Source organism: Triturus cristatus, chromosome 10 (assembly GCF_964204655.1).
Source record: "Triturus cristatus chromosome 10, aTriCri1.1, whole genome shotgun sequence".
Lineage (NCBI taxonomy): Eukaryota > Metazoa > Chordata > Amphibia > Caudata > Salamandridae > Triturus > Triturus cristatus.
Window position 1 is genome coordinate 349,425,170 of NC_140593.1, and position 18,548 is coordinate 349,443,717.

Below are 18,548 nucleotides of genomic sequence, written 5' to 3' on the forward strand. Positions count from 1 at the left end.
TAATTTCTCTTGTTTTTGCCTAATTCCTCAGCTGAGAGGAACGAAATTTAGAAGCAAGGAAGGTAATTAACAGCTGGACAACAGGATCTTTGTGATGCGCAGTAACAAAACAGGAACACATTTCCTGATTAAAATGATAATCAGAGGGTTCTGCTTTCTGGTGAGGATGTCGTGTGATACATGGAAAAACAAGTACTGGCAAAGCTAATAGGTCGGGCATTTGCTGCCAGTGTTTTGGCTTGCTCAATGCTTGTTTTGTCATGGTGTTTATGGGCCCTTGACAATACAAAAAAAGGCTAAAGTTATTTTTTGTTTCCAACAGCAAGTATTGCCACAGCAGTCCGTGGCACTCGAGAAATATTTGTGTGTATATGTGCTCCTGGTGAAAGAACAGCATGCCTTCGCCCACAGTGGGAAAATGGCGGCAGACAACCCAGTCTCATGTGAACAGCTCAATCCCAAGCAAGCCTTTGTCAATTCCTCTGTGCTTCTCTGCTGGTCTCTCCACGTCCATGACACTCGTGTCAGTGAGATACGACACAGAACGATCAACATAAATGAAAATGTGTGAGACTTTTACCAACAGATGCAGCATAAGTGGCAAACTCGTCCAGGTCCACATTACACAAATTGCATATTTGCAACCTAATAAAACGACAGTTAGCAGACTTTTAGAAGACTAAATACATCTATATGAATCCGACACGTCACAGTTTGCATTGTTTCGCCTTGGAGGAGACTGCACAGAAATATACCTGTCACAGGCCAAAAAAACACAAGATGCAAATTTGTTATGTGGGCAGATGGGCCGTTTTTAAAATTATAAATAGTTTTTGCAATACGCTTGCCGGGGTTACTTTGATTTACATGCTAATTTTGGCCTATATTAAGACTTCCAGTGTGCATTTCGTAAAATAGAGAAAGAAGGTGGCGAGGGGACTTTTGCGTTCCTAGAGGTAGCGTGCTTTCAGGCCTTCTTACTGCTGAAATGTTTGTTATATGATATGCTTTATATTTTGTTTGAACACCACAAAGATCACAGAGAGGCAACTTATAACTCTAAAGAAATAAATAAGGGCACATTTATTAAGTTGGTTTAGAATTTGGCTGAAATCAATAAACTCCATCACGGACCACGGTAACCATCAAACCCCACACCTCTCGGTGCAGTAACAGTTGAGGTACGAGCGGATGCTGCAAAAGGCACTGCTAGTAACTCCTATATGATGCTCTAGGGGCTCATAAGTTAAATAACTTTGCAATCTAAGTTCCGTCCTGTGCAGAAATGTCACTTACACCAACATCCAAATTCACACTTGCCTCACTCTTGTAAGCATTCTCAGGAGCGTCCATGACGTTATGAAAATTAAGGACCATTTTCTTAGGTCTGAACCCTTTACCACGAAGATGATAAACTCAACACATTCAGTAAGGGCGGCTTTCCCTGTTACGCATAGCACTATGTATGTTCACCAACGAACCCTCAACCGCCAGAACCAACTTCCACAGTGAAATGGAGGCCGTCGCTACATGGATGAAAGACAGCTGCCTCAAAATCACCTCAGACAAGACTGAAGTCCTCCCCTTGGGACCCACCCGTCATCCTGGGATGAATCCTGGTGGCCAGCCGCTCTGGGTGCTCAACCCACCCCGACGGACCACTCATGCATCCTTGGCATTATACTGAACTCTTCACTCAGAATGAACCGCCCAGTCAAGGCAGTCTCCTCAGCCTGCTTCCACATGCTCCGCCGCTCTGAAAGACTTTCAGATGGATCCCCACAGAACCCTGAAGGATGGTCACCCACGCACTCATCACCAGCAGACTCGACTACGACAAAGCACTCTACGCCAGCATCACCCAGAAACAGATCAAGAAATTACAGAATGTCCAAAACACCGCCGCCAGACTGGTCCTTGACATTCCCCGCCGCAGCCATATCACACAACACCTCCGACAGCTCCACTGGATCCCAGTCAACAAGAGAGTCACCTTCAAGCTCCTCACTCATGCCTACAAAGCCCTACACAAAAAAGGGCCAGGGTACCTCAACTACCACCTCATTTTCTACGTACCCACCAGACAATTCCAATCCTCTCAACTCAGCCTTGCCTCCATTCCCAGTATCCACAAGACCAGAATCAGACGAAGATCTTTCTCCTACCTCGTCGCCAAGACCTGGAACACCCTGCCCCTGCCCCTCAGGCAATCAGCGTTACTAAGCCAATTCAGGAAGGACCTCTAGACCTGGCTCTTTGAATGATCCTCCACAAAGTCCGCTCAGCAGCCTCCCTTCCCCAGCACCTTGAGACTCTCACAAGTGAGTAGCAGTGTTATACAAGCCCGTGATGGATTGAGGAAGTTATAAAGCATAGCACTAAATGCATTCTTTAAGTTGAGGATGTCCAACTTTCATAAATAATAAAGTCATGCATTTCAAACAAGTCTTAAGATGTCAGGCTGAAATGTGCACATATAGATTTATAGCTGGACAGGAGCCCAAAAATATGATACTCCATACATTTTGCATAAAGTGTTAGTGAGTTCTGTCATTGTGAAATTGGAAGTTTCATGGTCCCCTCACAGTTCTAATCCACTGAACAGATTAAATGATTTGCATCGGAAGGTCAGAGAGTCTGACCGCTGCAGATGAATGACGATCCGCTATATATAAAACACTGAAAATGAACTGATAGCTCCACTATCTGCAGAACAGCAGCAGATTCAACAAATGGTGCATCGGTCTGTGAAACATCGCTAGCTTTGCTTTTGTTGGTCTCATCCGCTGCTTTGAATGACCAACAAAATCTGTCTGCATGATGGATTGTTTCATCTCTCTCAGTTCAGGGGTGCAGAAATAGGAGTGGGTTAGTTCACTTGATCAAACATTTCAGTGAGAATTAAACAACCAGGCTGAGTATGCTCTGAGATGCAGGTGCTCCAGCAGGGACTGTGAGCAACAACACAGGCATCCTAAGTGAGTCAGAGCAAGGGGCATCACAACACCTTCCTAAGCTTAATGTTATAGAAGGCTTATGGAAAGAAGCTCAATCGGGATAAACACGCCACTACAAACCGTACCTGATGGGCAGGGAGCTCCTGGGAAACAAAGTATTAATTAAAACTGATTTCATGAGAGCGCCTCTAGTGGTACGATTCTGTTGTATACTGGGATACGTTTGAGCTTCCCTTCCCTCCTACGGCTGGCTGCACGGTTATCTGGGCCACCCCAGACATTTAGCAGGGGGACGCAGAGCTGACATGACTGTATTGAACCTAGAACATCAATCAATCCTAACAAAAGTATATTTTCGAGGGGGGTCGCTAGTGCTACAGATCTGGAGCTCCTAGAGGACAGGCTAGCCGCACCAGCCAAGTGCTGAGGCTACAGCAAGCGTCGTAGCCTCCAACATCCTTCCGTTTAATAGACCTGGCTGCGTTATGTGAGACGGCCACAGTCCTGGTATAATGTCGGCTGCTGTGAGGAGGCAGCAAGGGACAGAACTACTCAGGTCCACCCTTAGCACCAGTAACCATCAATGGCAACTCCGTCCTGATGTGGGGATAGGCTGCCATGGAGAGGAGTATCAACGCTTTCATCCGCTGGCCAGACCCAAATCACGGAGTGAGGAAGAACTCCCTTGCTGCCTCCGCCACGCATTCAGGATGGCCACAGCAGCGGAAAGCTGGAGGGACAATAGGGCTGGAGGCATGCGCAGGAGTGCTGGTCAAGCTTCTTGCGACTAGTTCTGGGGGCCTCATTCTCGTCTCCTTCTGAAATAAGGAGACAGTAGAAAAATAGTAATGGCCGATCAGGAGACGAATAGCATGACAGACAGTAGAGACAGAGAGATGTTTATTTTCAGAGCTTACATTTCCACAAAACATATAGCTAGAATAAATATTCCAGAAGACTTACGGCATTCACATAAATAGGTTATTTGTACAAAGTTTGGAGTAGTAAGGGATCACCTCATACCCCAATACGAGATGTGAAAAAACAATGCAGGTCACACTTGTGCTGGCCTCCGTCCTGGTGCACTCAAGCAAGGATTTTGAAACCGAGCTCAGAATTTCAGCTATCCCCCACTAACTGTGCTTGAAAATGTTGTGGAAGATTACCAAGCATGGTTTGCAAGAGCACCAACCTGCTTGGGTTTTCAACCATGAACAACTGCTGTAGCAGATCTTTAATATTAACACCACGTACAATATTATCCAACCCACAGTTATAACAAGAAATTCTTTTATGTAAAGTTTTGAAAAAAAAAAAGCAAACCAACTTTGCACTACTGTGCTCTATAGGGAGGTCAAAGGGAAAGTCATCTTGCATGGCTGACTCAGAAGTGGTCCATAAACAACTGCAGATCAGGCTAGTGCTGCAAATCCACCCGACGCACCACGATCTGACTCCACCGACAACTAACATTTCTTTAAATAGCAGAAATTTGCAACACAGAAAATGTTCCATGACAGAGATAGACACTTTAAAGTTACAGCTTTGCTATCTGATAAATACACTGGAACCACTTCAGTACAAAGTACAAGATGTTCAAAAAGGGGGAGGTCTGGCTTAGCAGTAACGGCTGGTCTTTCAAGCAGAGAGACCTCAGTTTAAAACCCACGGTGTCCACCACACATTCGTGGGAACCTGGCCAAGTCGCTTTGTCACCGTACGCTCAGCTCACTTCACTGCAAAATGCGAACATGAATGTCTGTGTGATTTGGTGCAAAATTTATCAAATAATTTAATTAAACTGCACTATCAAAGCTACTGTAAAAATCGGCAGCAGCGAAGGAACCCTGATAGAACACTGCACATTTAACCCCGTGGGCCAACGGTACCATGCCCACTTACACGACCGTAGTCCAATTGTCTGCGAAGGCTCTGCTGGAGCGCACCAAGAAAAACTAGAGAAGGATCCATTTTACAGAAAGGTAAGGCTGGCCATGAGTTTCAATTAAATAACCTAGAAGCATAAACCTTTTGTAATAAAAGGTTATCTATAAAATGTTAGCTTCGTAGGCAGTCGTCTGCAACAACGGCCCAATAAGGGGTCTTATATTTTGACACACCATTTATAAATAAGCAGCATGGCCAAGCCCTACCTAATGAGTTTAATGGTTTTTTTAATTCATTTTTTAAATACTAAACTTACAAAATTACATAAAAACTAAATACCAATGGTAACATTGCAGTAATTATTCAAGCATTCATAAAAGATTTTATCAGTAGTAAAATATTATTGCTCAATGAAAAGGCATTTAAAAATAAGTAAATTACTGCAAAACAGCAATATCCTTGGTAAACCTCCTTAGGTAACCCTGTACCTATAACATCAGATACCTCCACACATACATGATGCATTCCTCAGATGTAGTGGAACGTGTGGTTTCTTCCTGGAAGAGGCGCCTTGAGCTCCAGTGCCGGCGGATTTAAAGCCAGGCTCTTAAAAAACTGCATATATTTAGGCTCAGAATCTGCCTCCTAAAAACTAAAGTTTCTTTAGATAAACGTGTGTTAGGGTAATTTGTGATATATGGCTCAATATATTGTAATTGCGATACCGAATCTAAAAAATATATTTAACGTGAAACTAGAAACAAGAAGGACGATTTTAATGATTTATTTTGGGAGTGTGAAGTCTGGAATAAAGCAGGAATACAAATAGTACGTATATATAGATCATTTGCGTGCTCTGGTTATTGGTCTAGACTTTTAATATTTTTTTTATTTTCTGACTGGAATATCCACTGCTATAAAATGTTTTTTAAAATATGTGGGAATTTTGTCCACATTTATTTTGAGAATTTGTAAAATCTAAGTCAGGCCTTGCCACAAAGAATTCTGTGCAGACACCACATGCCAGTGGGTAAATGCACATGCTGCAAAGTTACTTGAGTAATGATCACAGATGGGTGTCTTCAGCACAGCCAAGTCAGCCTTTCAGCATCTCACAAGGCTTAGTAGGAAAAAAAAATCACCACCGCCAATTGTTGCAGTCTCTGCAGCACAATGGCAGGACTGATATTTAACATATAAAAAAAATTAACCAGGCCCTGCCACCTCACTGGCTCACATTCCTTTGACTCTTTTGATCTCATCAGCGAAGGCACTTATTGGTCGGAGATATGGGGCGAAAGAAGGACCATGATATGACCGGTGACAGACAAACCGCGAGGATTAAAAAAAAGAAAAAAGTTTTATGTCAGAAAAAGTTTAACGCTTAAGAGAATGTATATACACTTTCAGACTCACACTTTATTATAAATAAGGGTCAGGGCACTTTTCAAGCATAGCTGTTAGAAAAACGCACCGACAACAACGCAAGAGCGACGTATAGACCAAACAGCGGCCCCAGGGTCATTCCTTGCTCCAACCTGTAAATTATTTTTAACAGTGCTGCAGGCTGACTGCTTTAGTGGTTTTTATACCACAATATAATTTAGGTGGGCGCAGCACACAATACTTTTTATTGTTGTCAGCCGCCTTCTTTCCTCGCTTTGTCATACAAATGCCACGGGACAGTGACACGTTCTTTCGGTCCCGCGTCACTTGATATCAGGGGAGAAAAGAACGGGGTTTTTGTCCCCGCTCTCTTGTCGAGACCCCCGGCAGTACCAGTATGTATAGAAACCAGAACTCGGGTCACTTGGCACCGTCACATTTAGAGCAGCCTGTCACACCGCCAAATAGAGCCAAGCGGGCTCGGCTCTAGGATTCTTGCTTAGGGAGGGCCGTGAACAAGGATGGGTGGGCCACCAAGATCAATGGGCAGTGGTAATAAGTATTGCGGAGATCTGATATTTTAGGTATTGACATTGTTAGCTTTTGACATTTTAATACCATAATCACCAGCGGGGTTCCTACATCGCTTTCCCTTCATTCGCTTCTTGCTTTGTGGAAGGGGAGGGACACAACATACAGATTGGCTGCAGCCTGCTCCTGGTTATGTACATCAGCAGAAACATTCCTACTGCCACACACCTTTGCAGCTTTTCATGTTTTTTTTAAAACAAAATTGTCCGCTTTGCTGTTTGCAAAGCACTGAAGTTTCAAACTGCGGTGCAGCAAGCCCTCTGACAACTTTGCACACTCGCACATCTTCCAACAAATCTGTCCCTGAAATAGTTGCTCACTCTTAGATCCTCCAAGCCCTTACTAACCCTCCGATCTCGGAGTCCTCTCTCTGGTCCTCAAACTCCTGATCATTCTTATGAATCCTTGCTCGGCCCTGAGCAGATACTCTTGCCTGTAGGTTTCTGTTCACACATAAGAATCCATGGGTGCTGCTCATCCTAAGGTCTTCAGACTCTTGCTCGCCATCAACCGGTCTCTTAACTACCCACTTCTTAAAAGGACCCTGAAGCTCATTTCCACTCTCCTGTCTGCTGAGACTCCTGCTGAGGTTCAGATCCTTCATGTTCCAGCTCGCTCTGGGTGCCTTGGGATTTCAGCTCATCATCTGGTCACCTGATTTCCCTGTTCACTGTCAGACCCTGTCGCTCTTGTTCACGCTTACTTGGAAGCTCCAGGACATCCTCATTTCCCTGAGGGTCATGTTTACCATGAGATTCCATAAGACTTATATATCCATATAGCTTTCTTGATGTTTTGCTCACCCTAAGGGCATGAGGTGTATTGTCACTACCAGATGGCTGAAGCTCCTGCTCGCCCTCAATCCTCAGTGTGCATTTGGGGTGAACATATGCTTCAGAGGCATAGCTGAGTTTAGGTCCCAGAGTCTCAAGCTCACCCTGGGGCCCTGAGGTTTATGCTCACTCCACGTTGCCCGAAACCCTGCTTGCTTCAAGGATTTCAAGGCTCCTGCTTGTCCCAAGGCTCTGGCTCACTAGGGGGTGCTAAGGTTCCTGTTCAGTGTCATTTACTTGTGGCTCCTGGCCACGCTCTAGTGCCTAAAGGCTCCTTCTCAAGGACATTAATCATTGAAGATCTGGTCCACCTTAGACCCCTGGGGCACAGGCCATCCTCAAGTTGCTGAATCTGCTTCTCAATTTCGCCTACCAGAAGATCTAGTTTGCCTTCAGATCACTGACTTTTCAGGTCAGCCTGAGTTGTCCTATTATCTCTGCCGACCCTTCATAAGTCACAAAACTCACTGCTGTTGTTCAAGCTTCAGGCTTCAGTAACTGTACACATCCAAGTATTTCATGGACACTTGTCTATGTCACACTGAAGTCTCTGTGTGTGTAATGTCTTAGAGGGTATAACACAGCTTGGTACTTGGAGACTTTTATACTATTAGAAGAGAAATTATCTGAATCTGCTTGGCATGCTGGAGGAAATCACTTCAACTACCGCCGTTCTTTTCATCTTTTATATATTGCCTGTGCTCTTGCTCTCTCTTTTGTTCCCCCACACGACTGAACAGCCCTTCATGCCTCCTGCTAATGTTTAGCCCTCTCTCTGCTTTCTTCACTCTCTCATTTCTCCTGCACTCTTACATTCTCAATGAACACATCTGCAGATTTTCTATGTTCCTGTATGTTTGTCCATATATCGTACCAACTTTTCATTCTGTCTCCCTTTCTCTGTCTTTCTCTAATTCTACAAACCATTCTATCTAATTGAATCCCTTTCTTTAACATTCTCCCTCCCATTATTCCATCCCTCTCGTTATCCATCTCTTTTTTCCTGTCTCTCTCTTGCTCTCTCTCTGTAGTTGCCCTGAATTTTCCCATTGATATTGCCCCTGAACTATTTCCCTCCCTCTCTCTTAGTCTATAATTTCCCACTCACACTCCAGTCTCCCATGTACACTCTATACGTTGCTATTTTTCTACCTTCCATGTCCTTATTCCCCTCTCTCTCAATTCCTATTGCCTCTTTGAGTTTTACTTGTTCTTTTTCCGGTGTTGAAAATGTTCCCTTTCTCCCATTTTGTTTTCTCATGTCAGTCACCCCCATCACCTCTGGTCCTTGAACTTGTTTGTGTCCTACACCTAATGTTATATCCCGATGTGCCACAACCATACACACCACACACACACACACACACACACACACACACACACACACACACACACACACACACAGATACAACCACACACCCAACCACACCCACACACAACCATACACACAACCAACCACTACCATACACACAACCACACAACTAACCACAACCACACACACAACCATACACTCAACCACACACACACAACCACACCCCCACAACTGCACCCACAACCGCACCCACACCACACAACCACACACACAACCACACACACACACACAACCACACACAACCAACCACACACAACCCCACCAACCATTGGCACAGCCAATAGGTTTCGCCTTTGGGACCTTATAAGTGTTTAGCCACGCAACAGTTGATGTGGTTGCACCAAGGATATTGTGCTGCATAACTAAATACTTAGAAGGTCCCAAAAGCGAGACCTATTGGCTATGCCAATGCTTGTTCTGAAGTGCCATCACTGTTAACTGTGTACAGCACTCTCCTCCATGTTTTTCTGAAGTGCCATCACTCTTAGTTGTGTACAACATTCTCCCCATTTAATAAACGGATGGAATTTCATTAGAATGAAACTTCCAAACCACCTCACGCGGTCCGAGTCTCCGCGGCGGGGGATCCCCCCCAGTGTCCTCCCGCACCACCCCCGGGCCAGCTGAGTTCCCCCCTCTGCTCACCTGATACACCCCACGGCTCCTCATCCCGGATTGTGCACACACCCCCACCCCCACCCCCCCCCCAGATGGGCGGCAGCTGCATAGCCGAACGGGCAATGGCAGATTTGGGACATAGCCTAGAACTCGTCACTCAGAACTCCATGGCATCCCCCAGTTTGGTTCTCCTCCCCAGTTTTCTATACAGGCAATGCTCTGCAATCATACAGACCACTTCCACACGGAACAAGACATATACGTACTCTCTATATTGACGTTGGTCTATTTGTCCGCTAATGTAAAATACCCATTTTCACGGCAAGTGATGTATGTATGCTCATATTCTTAAATGCCAATAAAAAGAATTTTCAAAAAAAAAAAGAATGAAACTTCCAATCTCAGTCTGGCACGTCACTGCACGGTTTTTAAACCAAGAATGCTGACACTACCCCCCCACCCCCACCCCGCCTCCACACCCCCACACCCGTAGATTTTCTTTAAGGTCGTTGTGGCCTGCTGTGAGGGACTAAAGCCAATGTCCCCTGCCTAAGTCTTGTTAATTGTGCTGCGCCAAAAGCATCAGCAGCTTCCCCAGCACTCAAAGACACCTCCTGAGGATTGGGGTGGGAGGAGATGCTCCATGCTGGGCCTCCGCTGCCGGCCCATTGTCAATTTTGCTCATGACAATGGACCGGCCTCACTCTGTGGCTTGCTGAGAGTCACGCGCAAGCTGTAGCAGCCTTTCGGGTTGTGGGCCAGCAGGAAAATCGGCCCAGGTATGTGGATCTGCTTTTCCACTTCTAAAGGGTCTTGGGTGGGCCAGGATCTTACTTGGGTGGGCCTGGCCCACCCGGGCCACCCTCTAGAACCGGGCCTGGAGCCAAGAGGCCCGATATGGGAAGGAGAGGAGCGGTAGAGACGGAATGTTACTGCGCGGTCTGAAATACACAAACCCGATGCAATTACTTCACAGTGACTCTTCAGAGAGGGTACAAATGTAGACTAGCCCCAATTTAAAACGTCGTCCTCTTACTTTATAAGGAACACTACGCGTGCTCTTCGCTTCTCGGCTATAGACAGATGCTACGCGGTGCAGAGATCGAGGAAAAAGACATCCTTGGAGTCTGATGCAACCTGATCACGCGCTGCTGTACGGTGGCCGTCGCGCGCGCCTCTGCTCCACACAACTCGCTCACAAGGCCTCGCGGAGGGGCTGTACCGCACGAGAGCAAAAGAGCATGCACCTCTGCTCAACGGCACTCTCACCGTTACCAAGGTCTCGTGAATGCACCATACTGGACAACAAGAGACCATGTTTCACTATCGCTGCTCCACACATCTGTCACCATTCCAAAGGCCTGCGTATGCACTGTAGTGTGCCGCAGCCATCCGTGCGCACCGTGCTCCACAGCACTACCATCGCCCTCGAGCCCTCGTGGAGGCACTGTACTGCACAAGAGCATGTACCATCCCCTTTCTCAAGGTTTTGGGAAGCCGCGGTACTAAATAGAAACAGGCCGCTGCCTCCCCTTAAAATAACTATCAACGTTTCCAAAGCCTCGTGATTGCACCATTCTAAATAGCAATAACCATTTGGCATGCACCTCTGGTGCAGAGAGCCATCACAATTCACATGCCGCATTCGTGCATGGCGCTTCTGCAGCGAGGCACTACCATCACTCCCTAGAAGGACTCGTGAATGCACCGTGCATGCAGCACAGAAGCAGGCTGTTCTATACTACCGCATCAGGCCAGGCACCCCTGCTCCACATTACCTGGCTGCATTCATAAAGGTTTGAGAATTCACTGAACTATACAGGAATAATCAGCACGCCATGCGCGTCTGCTTCACAGCACTATAGCCATTCTCAAAGTCATCTGAAACCAAAGTGATGCAATGCAGCTGCAGACGCACCTGTGCCACAAAACTATCTATCATCATTCTCAAGGCTGGGCGAATGCCCAATGGTGTGGAAATAAGGCTTTCGCCTCCACAGTGCAGTATTATTGCAACTCTCAAAGCCTTGTGACTGCAATGTAAAGGAGCAGGCCATGTACCACAGCACTATCGCCACTACAAACTGCAAAGACCCGCGAACGCACCCTGCTGTGCAGAAGGCGGCTACACACTTCTGCACCACAGCATAATGATCAAGGACACGGCCTTGTGAACTGCCACCATTCCCAAGGCCTTGTGAAAGTACAGAGGTATCGATCAATGGCCACCAAGCCACACAGCTCCGCTCCACAGCACTCTCACTGTCTGAAAGCCTCAACAGTGCAGTAGCGCAACATACAATGATGCGCCTCCCCGTCCCTTGGGAATGAGATGTGGGTCCCTCCCTTCTACCCCCATATCTAACAGATATCCACCAGCTTTATATCGAATGTGGGCTCTCTGTAGTGTGGGACCCCTTGCACTGCATTCCACCCCTGCATCAATGCACTGTGCTGTATAGAAGCAGGCCATGCACCTGTGTTACACTGCACGGTCCTCGGGGTTGGGGCACACAGGCCTTCCTTCGCCAGTTACTGTACACAAAAGAGACTCCTTACCTTCGGTGCACTCCTCGTAATACCAGTCCAGCTCGTAGTAATCGTCTTCAATGAATTTCTGCATAGTCAGTCTCCTTGGCAGAGCAGGGCTGCGTCCTAAGAGTCGCGGTCACGTGAAACGCAGCCATGCCTCCCTGCCTCGACAATACTCGGTGTTATAAAAGAGCCCACGGCATGCAGAAGCCGAGCCACGCATTTTCAATGGCAGACTGGGAGCAGGAAGGGAAATGGCAAGAAGGAAGACAAGGGGACGGGGGCGGACTGGTACAGCAGATGCCCGGGCCGCATGCTCTCACAGAGAGGCGCTGTGTAGGCGTCTTAGATGGGAGGCGGCCGATCTGTCCTATCCAGGGGCCGGGGCACCGACGTCACAGACACACACCACCACTCGCCCATCTCCGGCCGACTGCCGTCCTTCCCACCCGTGCACATGATTCCATCCAGGCTGTTCCCATGGAGACCGGCTGGCATAGGAATGGTGCAGATGCAGGAAGCTCCTCCTGCGGGTTCCACAGCTCAACGCTCACTTATCGGAAATGAAGTCTTTATGAGACATGGCGGACAGATCACAATGTCCGCATACACCATCCTTCTGATTGCTTCATGCGGCTTGAACGACGTTAAATGTGGGTTAGTTCACAAGCTGGCATCCTTTTAAATAATAATCAAAGCTTCATTTGAGAAATGCGCTCACAGTGTAATGCAGAAGTACTTTATCTAAGACTGGGAATTAAAAGCCTTACACATCTTTTTGGGAATACTACTTTCAGCTACACCTGAAACAGGCATTACCAAAGCCAATAGGTCTGGCTTTAATGTAACAATGCACGTGAACGCAGTTTTTCACACATGCAGTGTACACGTGTTGTAAACACAAAGGCTGCATGCCACATTAAAGCTGGTCACATTGGCTTTACGACAGCTGGGACAAAAACTAACAAGCAAGACTGATTCTTGTATAGAATACATATGGGAGGCTAACCACTGATTGTGAGAAACAGCGATGGTTCGGAGTACATTTCAGATGCAAAATAGTACGTCAGTCATTAAACGGAAGCATTTCATGGAGTCAAATTAGACAATAGCATGAGGTGGGATGGAAAAACCCTAGGCGGAGGAGCCCAAGTCCACTATGTTTATTTTAAAGAATTAGCAAAAGTACGTATGCAAACAGATGCGCTGTAAAGCCAGGCCTAAAAACAAAGAATCGAGGTTGGCTTCTTGGGTACTGGTGTCATAAAATACAATACAAGAGCAGTCGCATGTATCCTAAAAACAAACAGCCTGTGCTGATGTAATTAAAGACAGAGAGCGTGCGCTCAAACTTTGTGAATTTCCGAAGCCTTCTAGGAGTTTTCAATTGGCCGGGCCTGTTAATTGCTCCCCCCCCCTTAGGAATGCATATTGGTCCCAGACAGTGAACATTAGGGCCTGGGTGTAGCTAGGAGACAACCATGCTGCCAGGATGGGAAGCTAGAAGCTGCTCTCCGCCCCACTTACATTTCAAAGGAGCGACCTCAGCTCACTCACAAAGAACTTGACACCAGGCTTTTGTCACCTCAGACATCTTGGGACCAGGGCAGGGTGGAAGGAAGTTCCAGAACCATGTGTGTGTGGGGGGAGGGGTACCCTCAGACCCACTCTTCAGTTCACTCCTGCACATGCAGAAGACTTGAGAAGGACTGCCTTGTTCTCCAGAGAACTGTCCAGCTGCCTGAGGCCTGCTGTGCTCTTCCAGGGGCGTAACAAAGGACCCCGCATCCCCTGCAGTGCAGGGGGGCCCCCAAGCTCCAGGGGGCCCCCTCAGCACTGCACTTCGGCTGGGGAGCTCCTGATAGAGTCCGGAGGGGGCCCCTACACGTACCTTGCAGGGGGGCCCCCTAAATTATCATTGCGCCACTGTGTTCTTCAGATGACTGCCCAGCTGATCGAGACCTGCCGTGTTCTTCAGATGACGGCCCTGCTGCTTGAGGACTGCCCTGCTGCTTGAGGACTGCCCTGCTGCTTGAGGACTGCCCTGCTGCTTGAGGACTGCCCTGCTGCTTGAGGACTGCCCTGCTGCTTGAGGACTGCCTTGCTGCTTGAGGACTGCCTTGCTGCTTGAGGACTGCCCAGCTGCTTGAGGACTGCCCTGCTTCTTGAGGACTGCCCTGCTGCTTGAGGACTGCCTTGCTGCTTGAGGACTGCCCTGCTGCTTGAGGACTGCCCTGATGCTTGAGGACTGCCCTGCTGCTTGAGGACTGCCTTGCTGCTTGAAGGAGGGAGGACCATCTCCTTGAACCCAGGAATACCAGTGATTCCAAGGGTCAGTCGGCTGACCTACTGTTCTGAGCTACAGGGCCACAAGCAGCTCCAGAGGCCTCCCTGCAACTGCACAGCTGGTCTGCTGTAACTGGCCCTGCAACTGGACCTGCCTGAGCCCTGCTGGAGTGATTTCCTGATCCCCAAGAGGTACTTCCCCAGGTTCTAGACCCTTGGCTGGCATCAATTGAGGTTCTCATGTAAAATTCAGAAGTTTAGTACTCTGCAAGCCAGAGTTTGAGAAGGCAACTTTTTCAGCGGAACAAACCTGGTCCCTATTTACAGCCCACACTTCAACACGGTCGGCCTGAACGTGTGACTTTGTCCCGATCTAGTGTGACCAGATCCTCACAGTTAGCTCTTTCTGTGTCTTGCTGCTATTTTTTACTTAAACATTTAGAACTGCAGATCTCTACTGATTGCATTTTTGCCATTTTGGTGTATTGTATTTATTAAACTTCACTCTATTTTTTCTAAATTAGTTTGAGATTTGTCTTGTGCGGTGTTTATTTTATTACTGTTTGTGTGCTGCATAAAAAACTTAACAGAGTGCCTCTAAATTAAGCATGACTGATTTTGTGCCAAGCCACCAGAGGGGTAAGCACAGGTTAATTTAATGACTTTTGTGGTTCACCCGAACAAGGGCTGTGGCTGTTGCTTGAGAAGGGTTTAAGCCCCCCACCTCTTCCCCTGCCCCTCAAGCAACAACCCAATTTCTCACAATGATATTAAATAGAGACAGATCTGTCCAGGATTGGTGGCAACGGACAGTAAGTAAAATGACTATTATCACAGCTGTCATTAATGCTCAAGTATGCTGCATCCCCCCTATTGATGAATGACAATAAAGCAAGCAAGGCAACTGCCTTATTTAGAGGTCCAAGAACAGCATATTATGTCTCAAACGAAGCAGATGTCCTGTCCACGAGATTATAAGTGCATTATAGCCTATGGATTTTATATAACAGGCAGACGGGTTAACCATCAGTTTTTAATGAATTATCCTAGCCATCATACTCTAAATAAGGCCTTATGTGTTTTGTTTCCGGTGCTGAACAAGAGGGAGTTACACACGTTGTACCAACAAGGTCGTTCCATCGATGCAGGACTATCAGAACCTGAGAATAATCACAATAGGCACTTCTTTTGATCTGGAGATACTTACTGAATAGAAACTTGAGGTGCAGGACAATCAGGTCAATACCACTTATTACAGGGTCTGCTTTGCAGAGGGTCATGAAATTGATACGCCTGGTGAAAGATAGCCAGTGGAGTGCTTTAACGGTCATGTTTTGTGATGTTCTATTTAAATGTGTAGCAGCAGTGTTCTAGAGCCACAGGATATACTGCATTTGTATAATCTAGCAGGGGGAAGTATGAGTGCTATGGCAGCCTCATTCCCTGGAAGCATATGATGGGTCTCAGGATCCTCAGCGCTGCAGGAGGATTTGGTTACCTGAGGGGTTAGTGAGAGTTTAGTGACCCTGGTGACTCAGAGGTGGGCAATCTGACTGGTCAAGAAGGAAGAAGCTCCAAATTCCTTCAGCCAGCAGGCAAATGGATGGTGGACTAACCTGTACCAGAACTTCACTTTTTGATGAGTTGACTTCCTGGTGGTTGCAGGGCACCCATCTGTCCACTGGTAGGAATCAATGGAGGAGAGGAGAGTTGTCTATGTCTGAAAGTTCTTTCAAGCTTGGGATTATCTAGGTGTCATCAACAGAGTGGTAGGAAGGTAAATTCAAACACTCAATGATGTCTGGGAATGGAATCAGGTAGGTTTGGATAAGTAAGGACTGCACTACGTAGAACAGTATGGTGTCCGTGGTCTGATTGAGTGGACATTACAGAAAACAGGAGTTGATTTGGAGACAATGGGACCATATAATCGAGGCAGCACTCAAGAGCACTATGAAAAGCATACCTCGACGCCCACCAACAACAAACACAACAAGCATTTGCAATGCAATAGGACTCACATTTACAAGAGATTGAACTATTGGCATTGTAAATGACAATGCCTTTTTTAATGTGTTGTTTTTAAAACAGATAAATAAAAGGCATTGTCATGTACAATGTCAACAGCCCAAACGCTCGCAAATGCAAGATCTATTGCATTGCAAATGCTTTCAGTGCCCGTGCTATAAAGATTTATTTTTTAATAAAGCGTTAGGAGAGAGCTTGCCCTCTCTGCAAAAGCAAGCAGGACAAAGCTATCTTAGAAAATACAGCTTGGAGGTTGTAATTAAAGCCTATAGAGTAACATCCCACGTAACAGGAGGTGCCCTCGTGGGGGTTACAAAATAAGACCAATGAAAAGCCACAGTTTACAGTGGACAATTACACTAGCCAATGAAAAATATGGGTGGAGTTTCTAGTCCATACCTGAATACTGCATACCTCGCAGAGCATGCGCTGTCCAGGCTCGACCTAAAAACGTAGAAGGACAAAAAAGTTTTGCATATGAATCTAGAAAAGATTCATGCTACAAAAATAAGATTATGTTACCATTGTACAGCATATCTTCAGCTACACAAGCAACATGCTGAAGGGAGTGAAGTAAACCCCTGATCTGGCCGTGGCAGCAGCCGAACTGCAGGGTGCACTAGAGACCCCTTCCTCAGGACCCCTCAGCACTCCAGTATCAGTGAACATCAAGCAGGACCCTGGAGGAAAGTACTTTACTGTTATAGTTACCTGTTATGAAAAGAGAATTCATGGCGAAAAAAACTTTTATTAAATTATGTGAATTTCCAGCTACCATGCCATACATAAAATTCTGTGCTTAAAAATATATTTTAATTCTCTTACCCGCATTAAAAAATACTTGCAACAGGAATGACAAAAATACAATTTTAATTTAAAAAAAAATGGTTAAAGTCCAATTTAAGTAATCGGGATCAATAATACTCTTATTTCAAAACCTTATCTGGGGCTTTTAGGTTAGGTATCTGTTAGTTTTGTGGCTGCGACGAAACATTTAGCTGGAGTTCCCCGTTTAAAGACCGGTCTTTTAAACCGGAGAACTATTAACCAAACCACTTGGCAATGTGCCGCAGAAGCAAGGTGCCTTTGGCCCGGGCTAGCATGATTACTGCTGTGGTTTGACATTGGAGTGAGTGCCAAGAGTCGTGGGTGTTGTGCGCGTTTTCTTCCAACCTTGCTCTGCAATGACGAACATAGAACACTGACGGGAACAAACATCTCGGAATGGGATTTAAAAACTATGTATTGTATACAGGCTGTTTGGCGAGTTACCACTAAACGTTTAGCTCCTCTGACTAGTGCGAAAGGGCCAGCCAGAAGTACGCAAAATATTTTCAGTCAAATCCAGCACGCTTGTTACCATAAAGAAGCCAGCAGAAAAGCAACGTGGGCGCGTGTTCTGAGCTCACGTCCCCAACATAAACAATTTGGACTGATCTGTCCCATGCAAACACACATTTTGCACTTTACTAAATTTCTTATTCGAAGTTATTCTTCATAATAATATCAGTATTCAGTCAACATGGTCATAGTCGCTTTTGGAAATCCTCTCATGGGAGACCCCTTTTGGTACCACATTAATCTGTCTTCAGAAGCAAAGGATGCTTTTGGTTGCAGTAAAGGCAAGGAGCCCAATATTCCACAGCATCTGATTGTGGCCAAGAAGCTATTCCTTAACCCCTTGACTTCTAGGATGTCTCGGTCCCAAGGCTTTGTCAAATGTTTGCACAGACCTTGTACAATCACAGGGCTCTTCCCTTGACATATGCGTCTCATTGTCATGACGTGTAGGAGTACGTCATGAAGGCACATCAAGTGCATCTTTTATCATGTATGTCAGGTGCCAGACAAGAGGTTAATGTCAGTGAACCTGGAAGTGGTACCCAGGCTTAAAAGAAGGACATCACTGCGCCCTTTCAACCTAGAATGACTGGTACTGGTTCTAGATGAGGCACAGATGGGACCTATCAATTTTCTGTAAATCCATAAGTAGTTATTAAGAATGGCGAGAGGAGGGCACAGCAGAATGACATACCTTCCTACGTTTAGCATATGATG

At 46.3% G+C, this 18,548-nt stretch overlaps 1 protein-coding gene across 8 annotated transcripts in view; it reads right to left on the minus strand.

Annotated features, from left to right (window-relative positions):
* Positions 1-18,548, minus strand: part of TRAK1 (trafficking kinesin protein 1) — a 561,749-nt gene that overhangs the window by 203,931 nt on the left and 339,270 nt on the right. The window contains exon 1 of one of the 8 annotated variants that reach the window (XM_085631558.1): positions 12,204-12,396. The exons of the other annotated variants lie outside the window; for them this stretch is intronic. Within the exon in view, the coding sequence (XP_085487684.1) occupies positions 12,204-12,267 (64 nt within the window). The 5' untranslated portion in view covers positions 12,268-12,396. Of the gene's footprint in view, positions 1-12,203; positions 12,397-18,548 lie in introns of those variants that run through there. 8 annotated transcript variants of the gene reach the window in all.